Here is a 14238-nt window from a genome sequence, read left to right as displayed (position 1 = left end):
GAGGTATCGCCAGGCTTTGCTGTATGACCAGCCCAAGGCCTCGGCTAAGAGGTTTAACCGATATTTAGCCGATACAGACGCGACTAGATTTTGGAGTAAATGCTTCCTCTTCTTTGGCCTTTCACAGGCACGCTGTCTTTGCACACCTATTTCTTACCTAAGAGCACTTTGTCGCCATGACGTCCTCAAGCTTCCATTAACCTCCTCTAGACTATAAGTGTCCTGATTTCCCCGGGCTAACATGGCACGTTCTCGACTACCTAGTGACTAGGCAGCACACTCTGTACTACATGAAGGACATCTGGCGGTTCCCTGTCATTTGGCCACTAATCTTGTTTGTTTCGTTCCATGCGGGCGCGGCTCCGCTGGCCTGGATAATGCACGGGAGCAAGCGTACTGCGTGGAAGCACATGTGGGCTGTTCCGCTCGTGTATTGTGCCGTGGCCGCAGCACAAGCCGTCATTGCAGGCAGCGTAGTGGGCGTACTGTAAGTGGTGTAAAAGGAAGGGAAACAGTGGAGGAAAGGGAAAAAGTCGAATGATGTGCAAGCCATTGCGATTGAGAGATTTTTTCTGTCTACTAGGCCTCGTACTAATCTATCACGTGCTGCTATGACTTCTAGACTCAGAGCTGTCTACTGCTCAGCGTATTTCTACATGCCACCATGGATCCCATTCATTTGGGGCTGGATCAATGTACCAGTGATTCTACTGTCCTCGTTCTTGATTCAGGGCGGGCTTTGATAGTTGATAGTGTTTTATGGCCTAGGCCTTGTTGCCATCGCTAGTAGCTCCAGTTCCATCCTTGGGCTCCAGGCGCCTCACGATGCGTGCCGGGTTTCCCGCAACAACCACCATGTCCGGCACGTCCTTGGTGACCACGCTACCTGCGCCGACCGTCACACCACGGCCGATTGTCACGCCCGGAAGCACAATGCAGTTGCCACCAAACCAGCAGTCTTCACCGATAACAATTGGCGCTCCGTTCTCCATTCCCTTTGTTCCGTTGCGTTCCACAGGGTCTAGCGGGTGTGATGCAGTGTAGAAACTACAACTGGGTCCAACTAGCGTGTTGGCCCCAATCGTAATGGGGCATGTGTCGAGGAAAACAGTGTTGAAGTTGAGAAGAACGTTGTCACCAAGGCTGTTAAGGGCAGGGGGTCAGGGTCTGTGCTGTAGGGCTTGTAGAGCGGGCGTAGCAGGGGAGTAATGGGTAAGGCGACTTACGTGACGTTCCAGCCGTGATCCATGATCAGCAGAGGTTCAGCCCATGGGAAATTTTCAAACAGATCATCGTCCTCCTCAGGGGTCGCAGCTACGGGAGGGAGTTCCTTGTTGTTTTGCATGATACTTGGAGAGAGGTGATTAGGGCGTTAGTTCCTATTGGTTGGTGTCAAACAGACAAGGACTATTGCAAGTCTAGCACAGACAATCTAGTGCAAGCAACTATTGTTGCTGACTGGTAAGAACTACTCACTCGTTTAGCATCATCACCCGCCCGCGACGATTGGTGTCGCCGGCGGTGTTGTAGCGCTTACAGGCCTTGGCACAGCGGGAGCGACTAGCTAGCATCTCGGGCGTGAACGAATAGTACATCTCGCCAGCGACCATACGCCGGCAATTTTCGGTGTGGTCAATGTTCCTCTGCATGATGAAGGCAGACGGGGTATGCGGGTGTGTGTGTGTGTGTGTGAATGTGGATGGCTGAGACAACGACAGACAACGACAGACAAGCTGGAAAAATGCGCTCAAACCAAAAAGAAGCAAGGTGACTGCCAGGACAGCTTTAAATAGAGGCGCTCTACAGGTCTAGCCCGGGCTGTTGTCCAAAGCCTCCGTGGCACAAGCGCATTATCTGGCTTCAACTAATCTCGACCCAATGGAAGCTGCCCCGCGCCTGTCCTTCTGTACTCCCTTGATCCCTTCCTGCCTGCTCCTGTCACTCTGTCGCTGTGTGTCGTTGTGCGCTCTGTTACGTCACTCTTCTCTATCCCCAGTCTCTAAGCTCGTACTTAGGCTTCTTAGAGAAGCGCGAAATCCGCCTCGTATAGCGTGCCGTGCGCAAGGAGCATGAGTAATCGAGTAAGACGGGGAAACATGGGCCGGAACGTGGGGCCCCGCCCTTCTTGACTCTGCCCTTCTTCACTACTTCACGCACACCCCTCCTGTTCTGTCTCTCACCCTCTCACCTTCCATAGCAGAGTACTCTTGGTATTTTGGCCCTGGCTACATTGCACCCCTCTTGACTGGGGGCCTAATAGGCGCACACTACGGCGACGCCTACACGCGCCCCCCTGTTTTTGGACTACCTAATCAATTTTTTAGTGTCTCTAAGCAACATTTTGAACCCTTACTAGCAACGTAGATGTAGCAAATACACTAGATGGAGATAAATAATGTAGTGAAAATCATATATTTAATAGCTCTGAGTATCTAAGAGGGCATGCCTTTGAAGTCATTGTATGGCCAACCTGATGACACTTGCTGCATTTTGAAGCTTTCCTTTTCCTAGGCCCGACATTCTCAAATCCAGATGGCCCACACTTCGTACCTGTAACTGGCTGAGTATCTGTTTTGAAAGTTGCTGAAGTTGATTTTGTTTTAGATGTCATTGGGAATGAAAATATTGAAGGGAAAGGTTCTGGCTTGTCCCTTGGAGTAGTTGAAGAGTCTGGGAACATGGTAAACCAAGAGAAGAAGTGAAAGAACGTGTGCAAGATTCCAGAGGCTTTCCAAGAAGCTGCCGCTGCTCTTGATGTGAAACCCAGCTACGGACGGCTTCAAATGGTGCCACAGGATATCTAGAGGCATACATACTTTCTGTGAGGCTTGCATTTGGTGAAGCTCTTTCATCTGAGCTAAGAAAAGAGCTGTTAAACGGTTTTCTGAACTAACCCGAACCTAGCACCTAAAGCCTTCTTTGTTAAGTTGGTCGATAAGGCCTTGTATGCTGCTCTGCCCTTGGTGTATCTCGTCTCACAGCTGCAATTGGGTTTGCAATATCTTTTGCCGTTGGAAGCGTATCTAACGTATTAAAGAGATACGTCCTGATGTTTCTAGGCGTGGGTCGCAGGAGAAGCTAGGTGCCTGGAAAATAAGGGACATTGAGACACTGAGACAATGAGACAGGTAGATATCACCGCATCAGCATCTACGTCAGCCTAGCATAGCTAGAATGAATACACAATAATCACCATCATCACCAGCGAAACAAGATAGGACGAGGCAACACAACCTCTATTAGATATTAACAAGAGTGTTCCTATTAGCACCATGAGGATTTCCTACTCGCACCTGAAAACTTAATGCCCCACATACCACCAATCACATGACCAATTTGACAATGATCTATCCAATCAAATAGTCATATTCTTTTTAAAGTGGATCCCAACTTGACACTGCAACCCTTCAGTGAAGAGGAATTAACATATGTGCGTAGGAAGTCGTAAAACATAGGGAATCGGAAAAAATCCCACAACTCCCTTTACTTTCCCTTTTTCAACTATTTCTGAACCTCCAAGTGTGCCACATTTGAATAAAGAGAGAAATACAATTTTTGCTCTTCAAGCCTTTCGAAATGACCCAAAATTACGCATTTATCGCGCTGCAAGGATATACAAAGTCCCGCCTAGTACCCTCTATGATCGATATCACGGCAAACCTTCTCGAAGTGATATAGTCCCTAAATCGCGCAAAATATCTGATCTAGAGGAAAAGGCTGGTGTTGAATACATTATCGATCTAGGGCCTTGAAGATAATCCCCTCGGCTTCGTGACGTGTAAGAAATGGCCAACCGACGGCTCGCCGACCGCGACGTGTCACCCGTCAGCAAGCGCTGGGCTTCTAACTTCATCAAGCCACAACCAGACCCCAAGACGTGCTTTAATCATACATATGACTACGAGAGGGCTAAATGCGAAGGTCCAGCCCTTATTCGCGATTGGTTTAGGCTTGTGGGAAGCACAATTGTGAAGTATGGCATCAACATAGCTGACATCTATAATCTTGATGAGACTGGCTTTACCATGGGCGTTATTGCAAGTGGAATGGTCGTCACAGGCGTGGAAACACATTGAAAGGCGAAATCAGTTCAGCCAGGAAACGGAGAATGGGTTACCGTCATCCAGGCGATCAATACTGAAGGCTGGGCAATCGCGCCGTTCATCGTGGTTACAGGCCAATATCACCTCGCCAGCTGGTATCGAGAAAGCAACCTCCCGGACGATTGGGCTATTGCGACAACCCATAATGGCTGATCTGATAATGAGACAGGTCTTGAGTGGCTAAGGCACTTTGACCAACATACCAAGGGCCAATCAACCGGTCACTATTGCCTTCTGATCCTCGATGGGCATGAAAGCCACCACTCAGCCGATTTTGAGCAATACTGTAAAGACAACCACATAATCACAGTCTGTATGTATGCCAGCTGACTCAGCTCACCTACTTCAGTCTCTTGATGTCGGGTGCTTTGGGCCACTTAAAAAGGCCTATGGTCGAGAAATTGAGCATCTAATCAGGTGCTCAATAACCCACGTTTCCAAGACTGATTTCTTTCTAGCCTTTTATGCTGTCCACCAAGCAGATATGACACAAAGTAATATCAAGGGGGGGTTTAAAGGGGCTGGACTTGTTCCATTGAATGGAGAAAGTGTGATATCAAAGCTTGATGTGCAGTTATGAATTCCAACACCGATCAAGGAGGAGGCCGTCCTCCCTGACCCTTGGATTAATGGCGCCGGTAGACGCAGATGGCCAGCAGCAGTGCACTGGGGCTCGAAGAGACAAATGAGCTTTTGGTGTGTTGGGTTTATTAGATTGTATTGAGCTTGGGACCTTGCACAGAGACAAGTTAAGGTATCGCCAGGCTTTGCTCCATGACCAATGCTAGAAACAACGAAAGAGGCAGCAGAGAAGCTGAACATCTCGCTTAGGAAGTGCCTCCGAGCAGCTCTCCCTATGTACCGTACGACACCAAGGGAGTGCCTATACTACACTGCAGGTATTCCTCCTTCCAAACTCCTCCTGGAGGATGAAAAGAGGAGGGACGGTGGCACACACGCTGCGGCAACAGCCCATGCATATGGAAGGACAAAACCGCTGTACTCCTCCGGGGCCTACCCCCCGAACCGAAAGCCGGTGGCCATTTAGACGAGTTTACACGCGGTCGTCACAGACCAAAAATACCAGGTATCCAATCCTGGAAGCCCGCAGGCACGCCCTAGGGCTACGCTGGACAGAGAGCGCTCCTGGCCCAAGCGCCGGTCCCTAAAACGTCATAGGAGTCGCTGCTGACCGCCCGGGAGTTACTAGAAAATGGCATCAGCCAGCAGCTCCTGTCCGGAATACGCCGTCGTATTGCTGCGTAAAACAGTAGGCAGATGTAAAATAATACAATAACAATAACAATAGCTCCATGACCAGCTCGAGGCCTCGGCTAAGGGGTTTAACCGATATTTAGCCGATACAGACGCGACTAGATTTTGGAGTAAATGCTTCCTCTTCCTTGGCCTTTCACATCTTGCACAGGCACACTCTCTTTGCATACCCATTTATTACCTCAGAGCACTCTGTCGCCATGACGTCCTCAAACTTCCATTACCCTCCTCTGGACTATAAGTGCCCTGATTTCCCCGGGCTAACATGGCACGTCCTCGACTACCCAGTGACCAGGCAGCACAGCCTGTACTATATGAAGGACATCTGGCGGTTCACTGTCATTTGGACACTAATCTTGTTTGTTTCGTTCCATGCGGGCGCGGCGCTGCTGGCCTGGATAATGCACGGGAGCAAGCGTACTGCGTGGAAGTACATGTGGGCTGTTCCGCTCGTGTATTGTGCCGTGGCCGCGGCACAAGCCGTCATTGCAGGCAGCGTAGTGGGTGTACTGTAAGTGTAAAAGGGAGGGAAACAGTGGAAGAAAGGGAAAAAGCAAAACGATGTGCAAGCCATTGCGATTGAGAGATTTTTTCTGTCTACTAGGCCTCGTACTAATCTATCACGTGCTGCTATGACTTCTAGACTCGGAGCTGTCTACCGCTCGGCGTATTTCTACATGTCACCATGGATCCCATTCATTTGGGGCTGGATCAACGTACTAGTGATTCTACTGTCCTCATTCTCGATTCAGGGCGGGCTATGATAGTTGATAGTGTTTTATGGCCTAGGCCTTGTTGCCATCGCTAGTAGCTCCGGTTCCATCCTTGGGCTCCAGGCGCCTCACGATGCGCGCCGGGTTTCCCGCAACAACCACCATGTCTGGCACGTCCTTGGTGACCACGCTACCTGCGCCGACCGTCACACCACGGCCGATTGTCACGCCCGGAAGCACAATGCAGTTGCCACCAAACCAGCAGTCTTCGCCGATAACAATTGGCGCTCCGTTCTCCAGCCCCTTTGTTCCGTTGCGTTCCACAGGGTCGAGCGGGTGCGATGCGGCGTAAAAACTACAATTCGGTCCAACCAGCGTGTTGGCCCCAATCGTAATAGGGCATGTGTCGAGAAAAACGGTGTTGAAGTTGAGAAAAACGTTGTCACCGAGGCTGATAAGGACAGGGGGGTCAGGGTCCGTGCTGTAGGGCTTGTAGAGCGGGCGTAGCAGGGGAGTAATGGGTAAGGCGACTTACGTGACGTTCCAGCCGTGATCCATGATCAGCGGAGGCTCAGCCCATGGGAAATTTTCAAATAGAGCATCGTCCTCCTCAGGGGTCGCAGCTACGGGCGGGAGTTCCTTGTTGTTTTGGACGATACTTGGAGAGAGGTGATTAGGGCGTTAGTTTCTGTTGGTTGGCGTCGAACAGACAAGGACTACTGCAAGTCTAGCAAAGACAATCTAGTGCAAGCAACCATTGCTGCCGGCCGGTAAGAACTACTCACTCGTTTAGCATCATCACTCGCCCGCGCCGATTGGTGTCGTCGGCGGTGTTGTAGCGCTTGCAGGCCTTGGCACAGCGGGAGCGACTAGCTAGCATCTCGGGCGTGAACGAATAGTACATCTCGCCAGCGACCATGCGCCGGCAATTTTCGGTGTGGTCAATGTTCCTCTGCATGATGAAGGCAGACGGGGTATGCGGGTGTGTGTGTGTGTAAATGTGGATGGCTGAGACAACGACAGACAAAGACAGACAAAGATAGACAACAACAGACAAAGACAGACAAAGATAGACAACAACAGACAAGCTAGAAAAATGCACTCAAACTAAAAAGAAGCAAGGCGACTGCCAGAACAGCCTTAAATAGCGGTGCTCTCCAGGTCTAGCCTGGCCTGTTGTTCAAAGCCTCCGCAGCGCAAGCGCATTATCTGGCTTCAACTCCACTTTGCGCCTAGTCTCGACCCAACCGGAAGCTGCCCCGCGCCTCTTGTACTTCTGTAGTCCCTTAATTCCTTCCTGCCTGCTCCTGTCACTTTGTCGCTGTGTGTCGTTGTGTGCTCTGTCACGTCACTCTTCTTCTCTATCCCCAGTCTCCGGTTGTAAAGTCCGGTCGTTCTTGAGCTCGTACTTAGGCTTCTTGGAGAAGCACGAAATCCGCCTCGTTTTCGTATAGGGTGCCCTCCTAACAACCCGGAGGGAGAATGAGTAATTGAGTAAGACGGGGGAACATGGGCCGAAACGTGGGGCCCCGCCTTTCTTCACCTTGCCCTTCTTGACTCTCCCCTTCTTCACTACTTTACACACACCCCTCCTGTTCTGTCTCCCACCCTCTCACCCTCCATGGCAGAGTACTTTTGGTCTTTTGGCCCTGGCCACATCACACCCCCCTTGACTAGACCTTTCTTAACCTGGTTGGCCTGCTAGCACTGTACTACGCAGAACAATGACTTCAAAGCTGCTTGAATAGACCACTGTCCTTTGATGTGCTCTATGCCTTTCCTTTGATCGTTTTTTCTTTGTTGTCTTGACGTACTGCCAGTATAAAAATATGGATGACGGCTTTGCTAGACCGTAAGTGCTCTTCCTCTCTTCTTTCCTTATCCGCTTCCCAGTCCTTGTTCTTGCGGTCTCGCCCCTTTCGTGACATTCACTACCTTGATACTCAACCTACACGCCCTATTACTCTTGTCTCTATCGACTGCTTCTCATGTCATCTCCTTCAGTCTTGCCTACCATGGCAGGCCGCTCGAAGAAGGCCTCTCCTGTCCCCTCAGCCCCTTCAGCTCCTCCAGCCCTTTCGGCTCCTTCAACCTCCCCGCTCTCCAACGAGACCCCCCCACTGACTAGTGCCCCTCGTAGCCCTCCTATTGAGTTCTACCGTGGCCAGGCTCGCTCGCTTTCCGGCATTGCCTTCCGGGCCTTCTGTTTGGGAGCCGTCTTTTCAGCCTCGCTAGTGCTCGTTCCGCTAGTTGCCTACGGCGCATCTGAGCCCTATTTTGTTTTCTGGCGCCTCCCATTCTTCCTTGGCGCCCTTGGAGCCTTCCACTTCCTGGAGTTCTGGACCACGGCACGCTACAACACGCCGGCTGCTGATATCTCGTCGTTCTTGTTAACCTCCAACTGGCCGCTCTACACTATCGCCCACTCGGCCGCTTTTTTCGAGTGTGCCGTGGTCAACACGCTGTGGCCGTGGCGCAGCTGGGGCCCGGCCGCTGGCGGCACCTGGGCGGGTTACTTGTGCGTGGCTGGCGTGGCGCTGACGCTTCTAGGCCAGGCCGTGCGATCGCTAGCCATGATCCAGTGCGGCCGCAACTTTAACCACCTAGTACAGCAGAGCCGCGCAGCGGAACACCGGCTAGTGACCAACGGCATCTACAGCATTCTGCGCCATCCTTCGTACTTTGGTTTCTATTGGTGGGCCGTGGGCACGCAGCTGGCCATGGGCAACGTTTTTTGCTTGGCAGCGTATGTGGTGCTACTGTGGAAGTTCTTTGCAAACCGGATTCCGTTTGAGGAGCACCACCTGTTGCAGTTTTTCGGGGACGAGTACATGAACTACCGGCGGCGTGTGCACGTGTGGATTCCGCTTATTAAGTGAGGGGGAGAGGCTAGGTGCCTGGAAAATAAGGGACGGAGAGACATGGAGAGACATGGGCAGACAATGGGGAGACAATGAGACAATGTGACAGGTAGATAGATATAAGCGCATCAGAATCTACGTCAGCCTAGCATAGCTAGAATGAACACACAATAATCACCATGATCACCGGCGAGGCAAGATAGGACGAGGCAACACAACCTCTTATTAGATATTAACAATACACACAAACGCACGCGAATACATCCATACACGCGCACAACAGCCCCTCTAAAATGAGTCCACTCTGTTCCCACTCATACTGCCGTATTTGGCCTGCCAGGCATAGAAATACATCAATGCCGCAAACGGCTGCCCGAAAATAGTAAAGGATATCCAGAAGATCGAGTTGCCCAGTAGCTTGCCCGCAGGACTATCCATCTTTTCCAGCGGCTGTGTCATCAGAATCAGCGGCATCTGGATAAACATGCCCATGAATGCCACGCCAATGATGTTATGCGTCGGCACCCCCACTAGGAGTTCGTGCAAGACAGCCGAGAGAAAAAATACGAAAATACTAGCAGGTGTCGCACCCCAGCCTCTGCCCACAAGCGGCGAGTAGAGATGGCGGCGGAAGAACTGGTTCACCGGCTTGTTCCAGGTCCGCCAGTACATGCCTAGCGAGTAGCTGTTCCACCAGTCGTCGTAAAACGACCGGTCACCAAAGCGCATAACCTCGGCTAGCGCGTTCAGCGACGATTGGAAAAGCGCAAAAAAGCCGGCTAACCAGATCACCAACGAGATGGTTGACAGCTTGAGCAGGCGCTCAAGGATCGAGAACATGTCTAGGTCGTGGATAACGGGCAGCGAGTTGTTTAGCACTGGCACAGCATATTGGGCGCTCATGAACCAAATGAAGACACTCAGGGCAAAGACCTCAGCCATGCGCTTGCCGACAAACACCCAGCGGATCTTGTCGGTGCGGGGGTACACCGGCTGGTACACGAGCGTAGGCGCCCACCAAAAATATACCAAGCTACCCATGGTGACATTTTGGGGATAAGGGCACGAGTCATAAAGCGGCGGAAGCTTGGCCAGCTCGCTCTTGGGTGGGTGCAAGTAGGCGTGTCGCAAATCGCGGTTGGTCAGGGCATACGACGCGGTCTTAAGCCACACAATTATGGCGTGGAACTCGGTTAGAGTGCCAATCAAGGGATGGAAGATGCGGTAGTAGACGACCAGCGTGGTAGCGACGAGCAAGACGGTCATGTTGATTGTGTGGAAAAAAGCCACTATACGCCACACGGTCTGGAAACGGCGCCGCTGCTCGTCTGACGGGCCGTCTTTGGAAAATCGATTCTTGGCCACAGCGCGACGGGCAGCCACAAGTTCGATGAGATAGGCGAAGAAAAGGTGGCATGGGATTAGAAAGTAGAGGCCGAGGCCAAGAAAAACGTCAGATCGGGGGTAGTTATGGCAAGAGAAGCAAATGAGGACGCCATACTAAAAGGCAATGGTTAGCAGGAAAGAAAGATAGAGATGGACAAGAGTCGCCCTACCTTCTGGATGTTCTCCATCATCAGCCGCAGATTGCCCACCACCAACACAATGACCATCAGATTGCGAAAGCCCAAGAAACTTGGTGTCGAGGTTGCATCGTGGCTAAGAACTGTCGGCTGCACCCTCTGATGGACGGCAGCAACATGGCGGTATTTGCGTTTGAAGGCAAGGACACGGGCGGCCTTGGCAGAATCAGCCTTGGAAGCGACGGTATTAGCTTCAGAAGCTAAAGGGGAAGCTATAAGGCTCTCTGCACTCGCGGGGCTGTCGTTGGGCTTAGAGCTATGGAGCTCGGCCGAAAGCGTGCGAGCTCCAATGCGACGATGAGCCATACTGGAGAGAGCTGAAGGCGAAGAGATTTGAACGTCAGAGGACATCGCAGCCAACACAAAGGCGAGGGAAACGAAGAGAGGATGCGCAGAAAGGACAAAGGTCGATATATGTATATATAGGCTAGCTAATCAGCTTAGGAGAACGTCGCAGCAATGGGAGCTCCAAGACATAACAAACAGGGAATGGAGATGTTGGCAGGAATGAAAAAGAATAAAAGAATAAGAGAAAACAAAGGAATTAAAGGAGCTAAAGCGGGATTAATAGGAAGAATTAAAAAACAATATTAAAACAATATTAAACAAGACTTCTCGCTTCCACACTCAACGACGAGAGCAGGGCGGATTCTTGCTGACACAGGCCAGCCAACCAGCAAGCCAGCCAATCAGAGCAATGGGGAGGGAGTAAAGAGGAATTCTCGATGGAAGCGTAGTCAATAAGAAGACGAAGATGCCACCAAGCGAGGGCAAGAGAATAGGAGTAGAAGAACAACAAGAGACGACGAGAGTCAAGTGACGTATTGAAGTCAAGAGAGCTGTTTTGTGGAGAGCTTTGTGGAGAGGTGGATCCAAGTATCCCCGGTGTTTACCCGAAGTATAAAGCCCCGCTCTTAACATGTGAGCCAGGCTAGTGTAACACAGTACCCATGCGCACGACCGCTAACTGTATTCAACCGATAATTACGCCTCCTTCTGCTGACCGAACAGTCACCGAGTCAGCTCCACTATTTTTCTGCAGCTGGGCTAACCTCCAAGCTTGAATTTGATCGCGAACATTGCAGCCATCACCACCTTTACTTTCTCCATTGAGCACTATAATCCGCCCATTTTAGGTGCTTTTCTTTGGTGCTCTTTCCTGATTAGCCCTTGCAGCTAGGGCTACCGTCGCACGCCCAACTCTCTGCGTCTCTCCGTCCTTACACCAAGCGCGCTCTTGTCCCGTTGTGCCTGTCGCAGATTACCGCTCCCACCTCAATCCCACCACTACCTTTTTCTTTTCGTCTGTCTCCCTCGCTCGCCGAAATGGCCCACTTCGAGGCCCGCGGCCAGGAGTTTGGCGGCGACCGGCCGGACCGGCCCGACAAAGGCGATCGCGGCGCACCCGCCGAAGGCGCTTTCCGCTCACGCACACGCAGTAAGCCAGCAAATACTATTTATCAGCCAGAATAACCCCAGCTGACACCGTTAGGACCCGTCACCGACTACAGCTCGACAGTCGCCCATTGGATGGAAAGTAGGGGCCACAAGTACCGCCGACACTACCGCGGCGAGCACGAACGTCCCAGTCCTAGTTACATGGTTGATGTATGTATGGCCCTCCCTCCTACCCCTACTCTGCCTCTGCTCTATCCCTCTAGCACTGTCCATCTACTTGTCTAACACTTCTCCGCCTCTACCTAGATGATCCCTCCTTCAGCCCGAGTCACCCAAGCTGCTGACTCCATTCCCGCCAAACACCTCCATTCGTCCCTTAACAAAATTAAGCACCCCATCAATGTTGTGCGATGGACCCCCGAGGGCCGTCGGCTGCTCACTGCTTCTAGTAGTGGCGAATTCACCCTTTGGAACGGCACCGGCTTCAATTTTGAAACCATCATGCAGGCCCATGACTCAGCCATTCGAGCCCTCAGCTACTCTAACAACAACGACTGGCTCATCTCAGGCGACCACGACGGCCTTGTCAAGTACTGGCAGCCTAACTTTAACAATCTCGAAAGTGTGGCTGCTCACACGGATCCTATTCGTGATCTGGCTTTTAGCCCCAATGACTCCAAGTTCGTGACAGCCAGCGACGATTCAACGCTCAAGGTCTTCGATTTCGCCAGTACCTTGGAAGAAACGACACTGAAGAGCCATGGATGGGATGTCAAAACCTGCGACTGGCACCCCACAAAAGGCCTGCTTGTGTCTGGGTCTAAAGACCATCTAGTCAAGCTCTGGGATCCACGAAGCGGCCGCTGCCTAACCACACTCCACGGCCATAAAAACACCATCACTAAGACGCTTTTTGAACGCGTGCGCGGCGTTTGCTTTGCCACCTCGGCACGTGACCAGACTGCGCGCGTCTTCGACTTGCGGATGATGCGCGACATCGCACTGCTCAAAGGCAATGAAAAGGACATTACTACACTGGCCTGGCACCCTATTCACCCCAACCTGCTGACCACAGGTGGCCACGATGGCTCATTGTATCACTACCTGCTGGACGAGCCCAACACACCACCCGGCCAAACCACCGGCCTTGCTCCATATGATGCGCCGGACCCAGCCAGCGCCCCAGCCCAGAGCATTTACCCAGCTCACAAAGTGCAATATGCTCATGACTTTGCTGTATGGTCACTCGACTGGCATCCTCTGGGCCATGTGCTAGCCTCGGGTTCCAATGACAGGCTGACGCGCTTCTGGGCGCGTCCGCGGCCAGGCGACACCGACTTTGTTAACGACCGCTACCACATTGGCGAGAACGCCGCCGTCGCATTAGGGACGTGGGATCGCCGTGGCGCATTCAAGCCACGCCAGGGCGAAGATGAGCAGGAGTCGGACGATGAAGCGGATGGCCTGGTTGACCAGAAGATGCCCATACGGGCTGCTGCCCCTGGGCTCCCTGGGTTGCCTGGAATCCCCGGTCTGCCCATGGGCCTGGGCGGAGCACCTCCACCGCCGCCCCCGCTCGGAGCAGGAGGAATCCCTGTCCCACCACCGGGCATGCCATTGCCAATTCCCGGTATGCCTCGGCCCAACGGTGCCATCCCGCCGCCGCCCTTCCTTCAAGGTCTGGGTCCCAATGCCCTGGCAGGCTTGGACCCGTCAAATCCTGCAGACCTAGCCAAACTAGCTGAACTAATGCAAAAGGCCGGTGTGCCAATTCCACCACCCCCACCCGGCATGGCCCCGTCTGGAGGCATGGCTGGCGATATTCCAGGAATCCCTGGCTTTTCAGTACCGCCGCCGCCACCGCCAATTCCCGGTATGAATGGATATGGACAGAGCCAAGGGCAGGATACCGCAGGGTCTGGATATGGCGATGACCGACGGCAAGCATCGGGGCTAAATCAAGAGGACATGGGTAACAGCAACGGAGGGTATCAGCAAGGATGGTCAGGCGCTTATAGACGGTAGGGGTGCTGAGATTAGAATAGGATTGAATGATGCTTTGGTTTTCACAGTGCGCTAAAGCAAAGCAATCTGCAGCACACTACAGCCTATGTTATAGCGCACCTCACGTTTCACAGTGACAGATAAAAAAGCCTTTTTTTTTTCGTACAGTCTAACCTTGAACAGCCCCTGCTTATGCCCACACAACTCTCCTGGCCCATCCTACCTCATAACAATACTCGATAGGTATAATGTCTAGTTCAATGCTTCTACACCTATTCCTCCCATGTTCCATCCAACCCTA

The 14238-nt window shown here is 52.1% G+C and overlaps 6 protein-coding genes across 6 annotated transcripts; 3 read left to right on the top strand and 3 right to left on the bottom strand.

The window, feature by feature from the left end:
• Positions 1 to 764: 764 nt before the first annotated feature.
• HOO65_021154 (putative acetyltransferase) lies at positions 765 to 1649 on the bottom strand (the record flags this gene model as incomplete). The annotated part of the gene is made up of 3 exons (XM_071006990.1): positions 765 to 1143; positions 1227 to 1349; positions 1477 to 1649. The coding sequence occupies 3 exons, from the start codon at positions 1647 to 1649 to the stop codon at positions 765 to 767; spliced, it is 675 nt and encodes a 224-aa protein (XP_070861792.1).
• A 2136-nt stretch (positions 1650 to 3785) lies between these two features.
• On the top strand, positions 3786 to 4076 carry HOO65_021153 (uncharacterized protein; the record flags this gene model as incomplete). The annotated part of the gene is made up of 1 exon (XM_071000263.1): positions 3786 to 4076. One exon carries the CDS (start codon positions 3786 to 3788, stop codon positions 4074 to 4076), a length of 291 nt encoding a protein of 96 aa, XP_070861791.1.
• A 2087-nt stretch (positions 4077 to 6163) lies between these two features.
• On the bottom strand, positions 6164 to 7049 carry HOO65_021152 (putative acetyltransferase; the record flags this gene model as incomplete). The annotated part of the gene is made up of 3 exons (XM_071006988.1): positions 6164 to 6572; positions 6627 to 6749; positions 6877 to 7049. The coding sequence occupies 3 exons, from the start codon at positions 7047 to 7049 to the stop codon at positions 6164 to 6166; spliced, it is 705 nt and encodes a 234-aa protein (XP_070861790.1).
• Positions 7050 to 8106: 1057 nt separating this feature from the next.
• HOO65_021151 (Protein-S-isoprenylcysteine O-methyltransferase) lies at positions 8107 to 8970 on the top strand (the record flags this gene model as incomplete). Its single annotated transcript, XM_071000262.1, has 1 exon — positions 8107 to 8970. One exon carries the CDS (start codon positions 8107 to 8109, stop codon positions 8968 to 8970), a length of 864 nt encoding a protein of 287 aa, XP_070861789.1.
• A 270-nt stretch (positions 8971 to 9240) lies between these two features.
• Positions 9241 to 10886, bottom strand: HOO65_021150 (Diacylglycerol O-acyltransferase 1C; the record flags this gene model as incomplete). The annotated part of the gene is made up of 2 exons (XM_071006690.1): positions 9241 to 10452; positions 10509 to 10886. The coding sequence occupies 2 exons, from the start codon at positions 10884 to 10886 to the stop codon at positions 9241 to 9243; spliced, it is 1590 nt and encodes a 529-aa protein (XP_070861788.1).
• Positions 10887 to 11861: 975 nt separating this feature from the next.
• HOO65_021149 (Polyadenylation factor subunit 2) lies at positions 11862 to 13958 on the top strand (the record flags this gene model as incomplete). The annotated part of the gene is made up of 3 exons (XM_071006559.1): positions 11862 to 11973; positions 12028 to 12143; positions 12240 to 13958. The coding sequence occupies 3 exons, from the start codon at positions 11862 to 11864 to the stop codon at positions 13956 to 13958; spliced, it is 1947 nt and encodes a 648-aa protein (XP_070861787.1).
• Between the last annotated feature and the right edge of the window lie 280 nt (positions 13959 to 14238).

The sequence above is a fragment of the Ceratocystis lukuohia genome (assembly GCF_044167205.1).
Source record: "Ceratocystis lukuohia strain C4212 chromosome Unknown Supercontig2_pilon, whole genome shotgun sequence".
In the NCBI taxonomy this organism is placed as follows: Eukaryota; Fungi; Ascomycota; class Sordariomycetes; order Microascales; family Ceratocystidaceae; genus Ceratocystis; species Ceratocystis lukuohia.
This window is presented reverse-complemented; position numbering and strand designations above follow the sequence as displayed.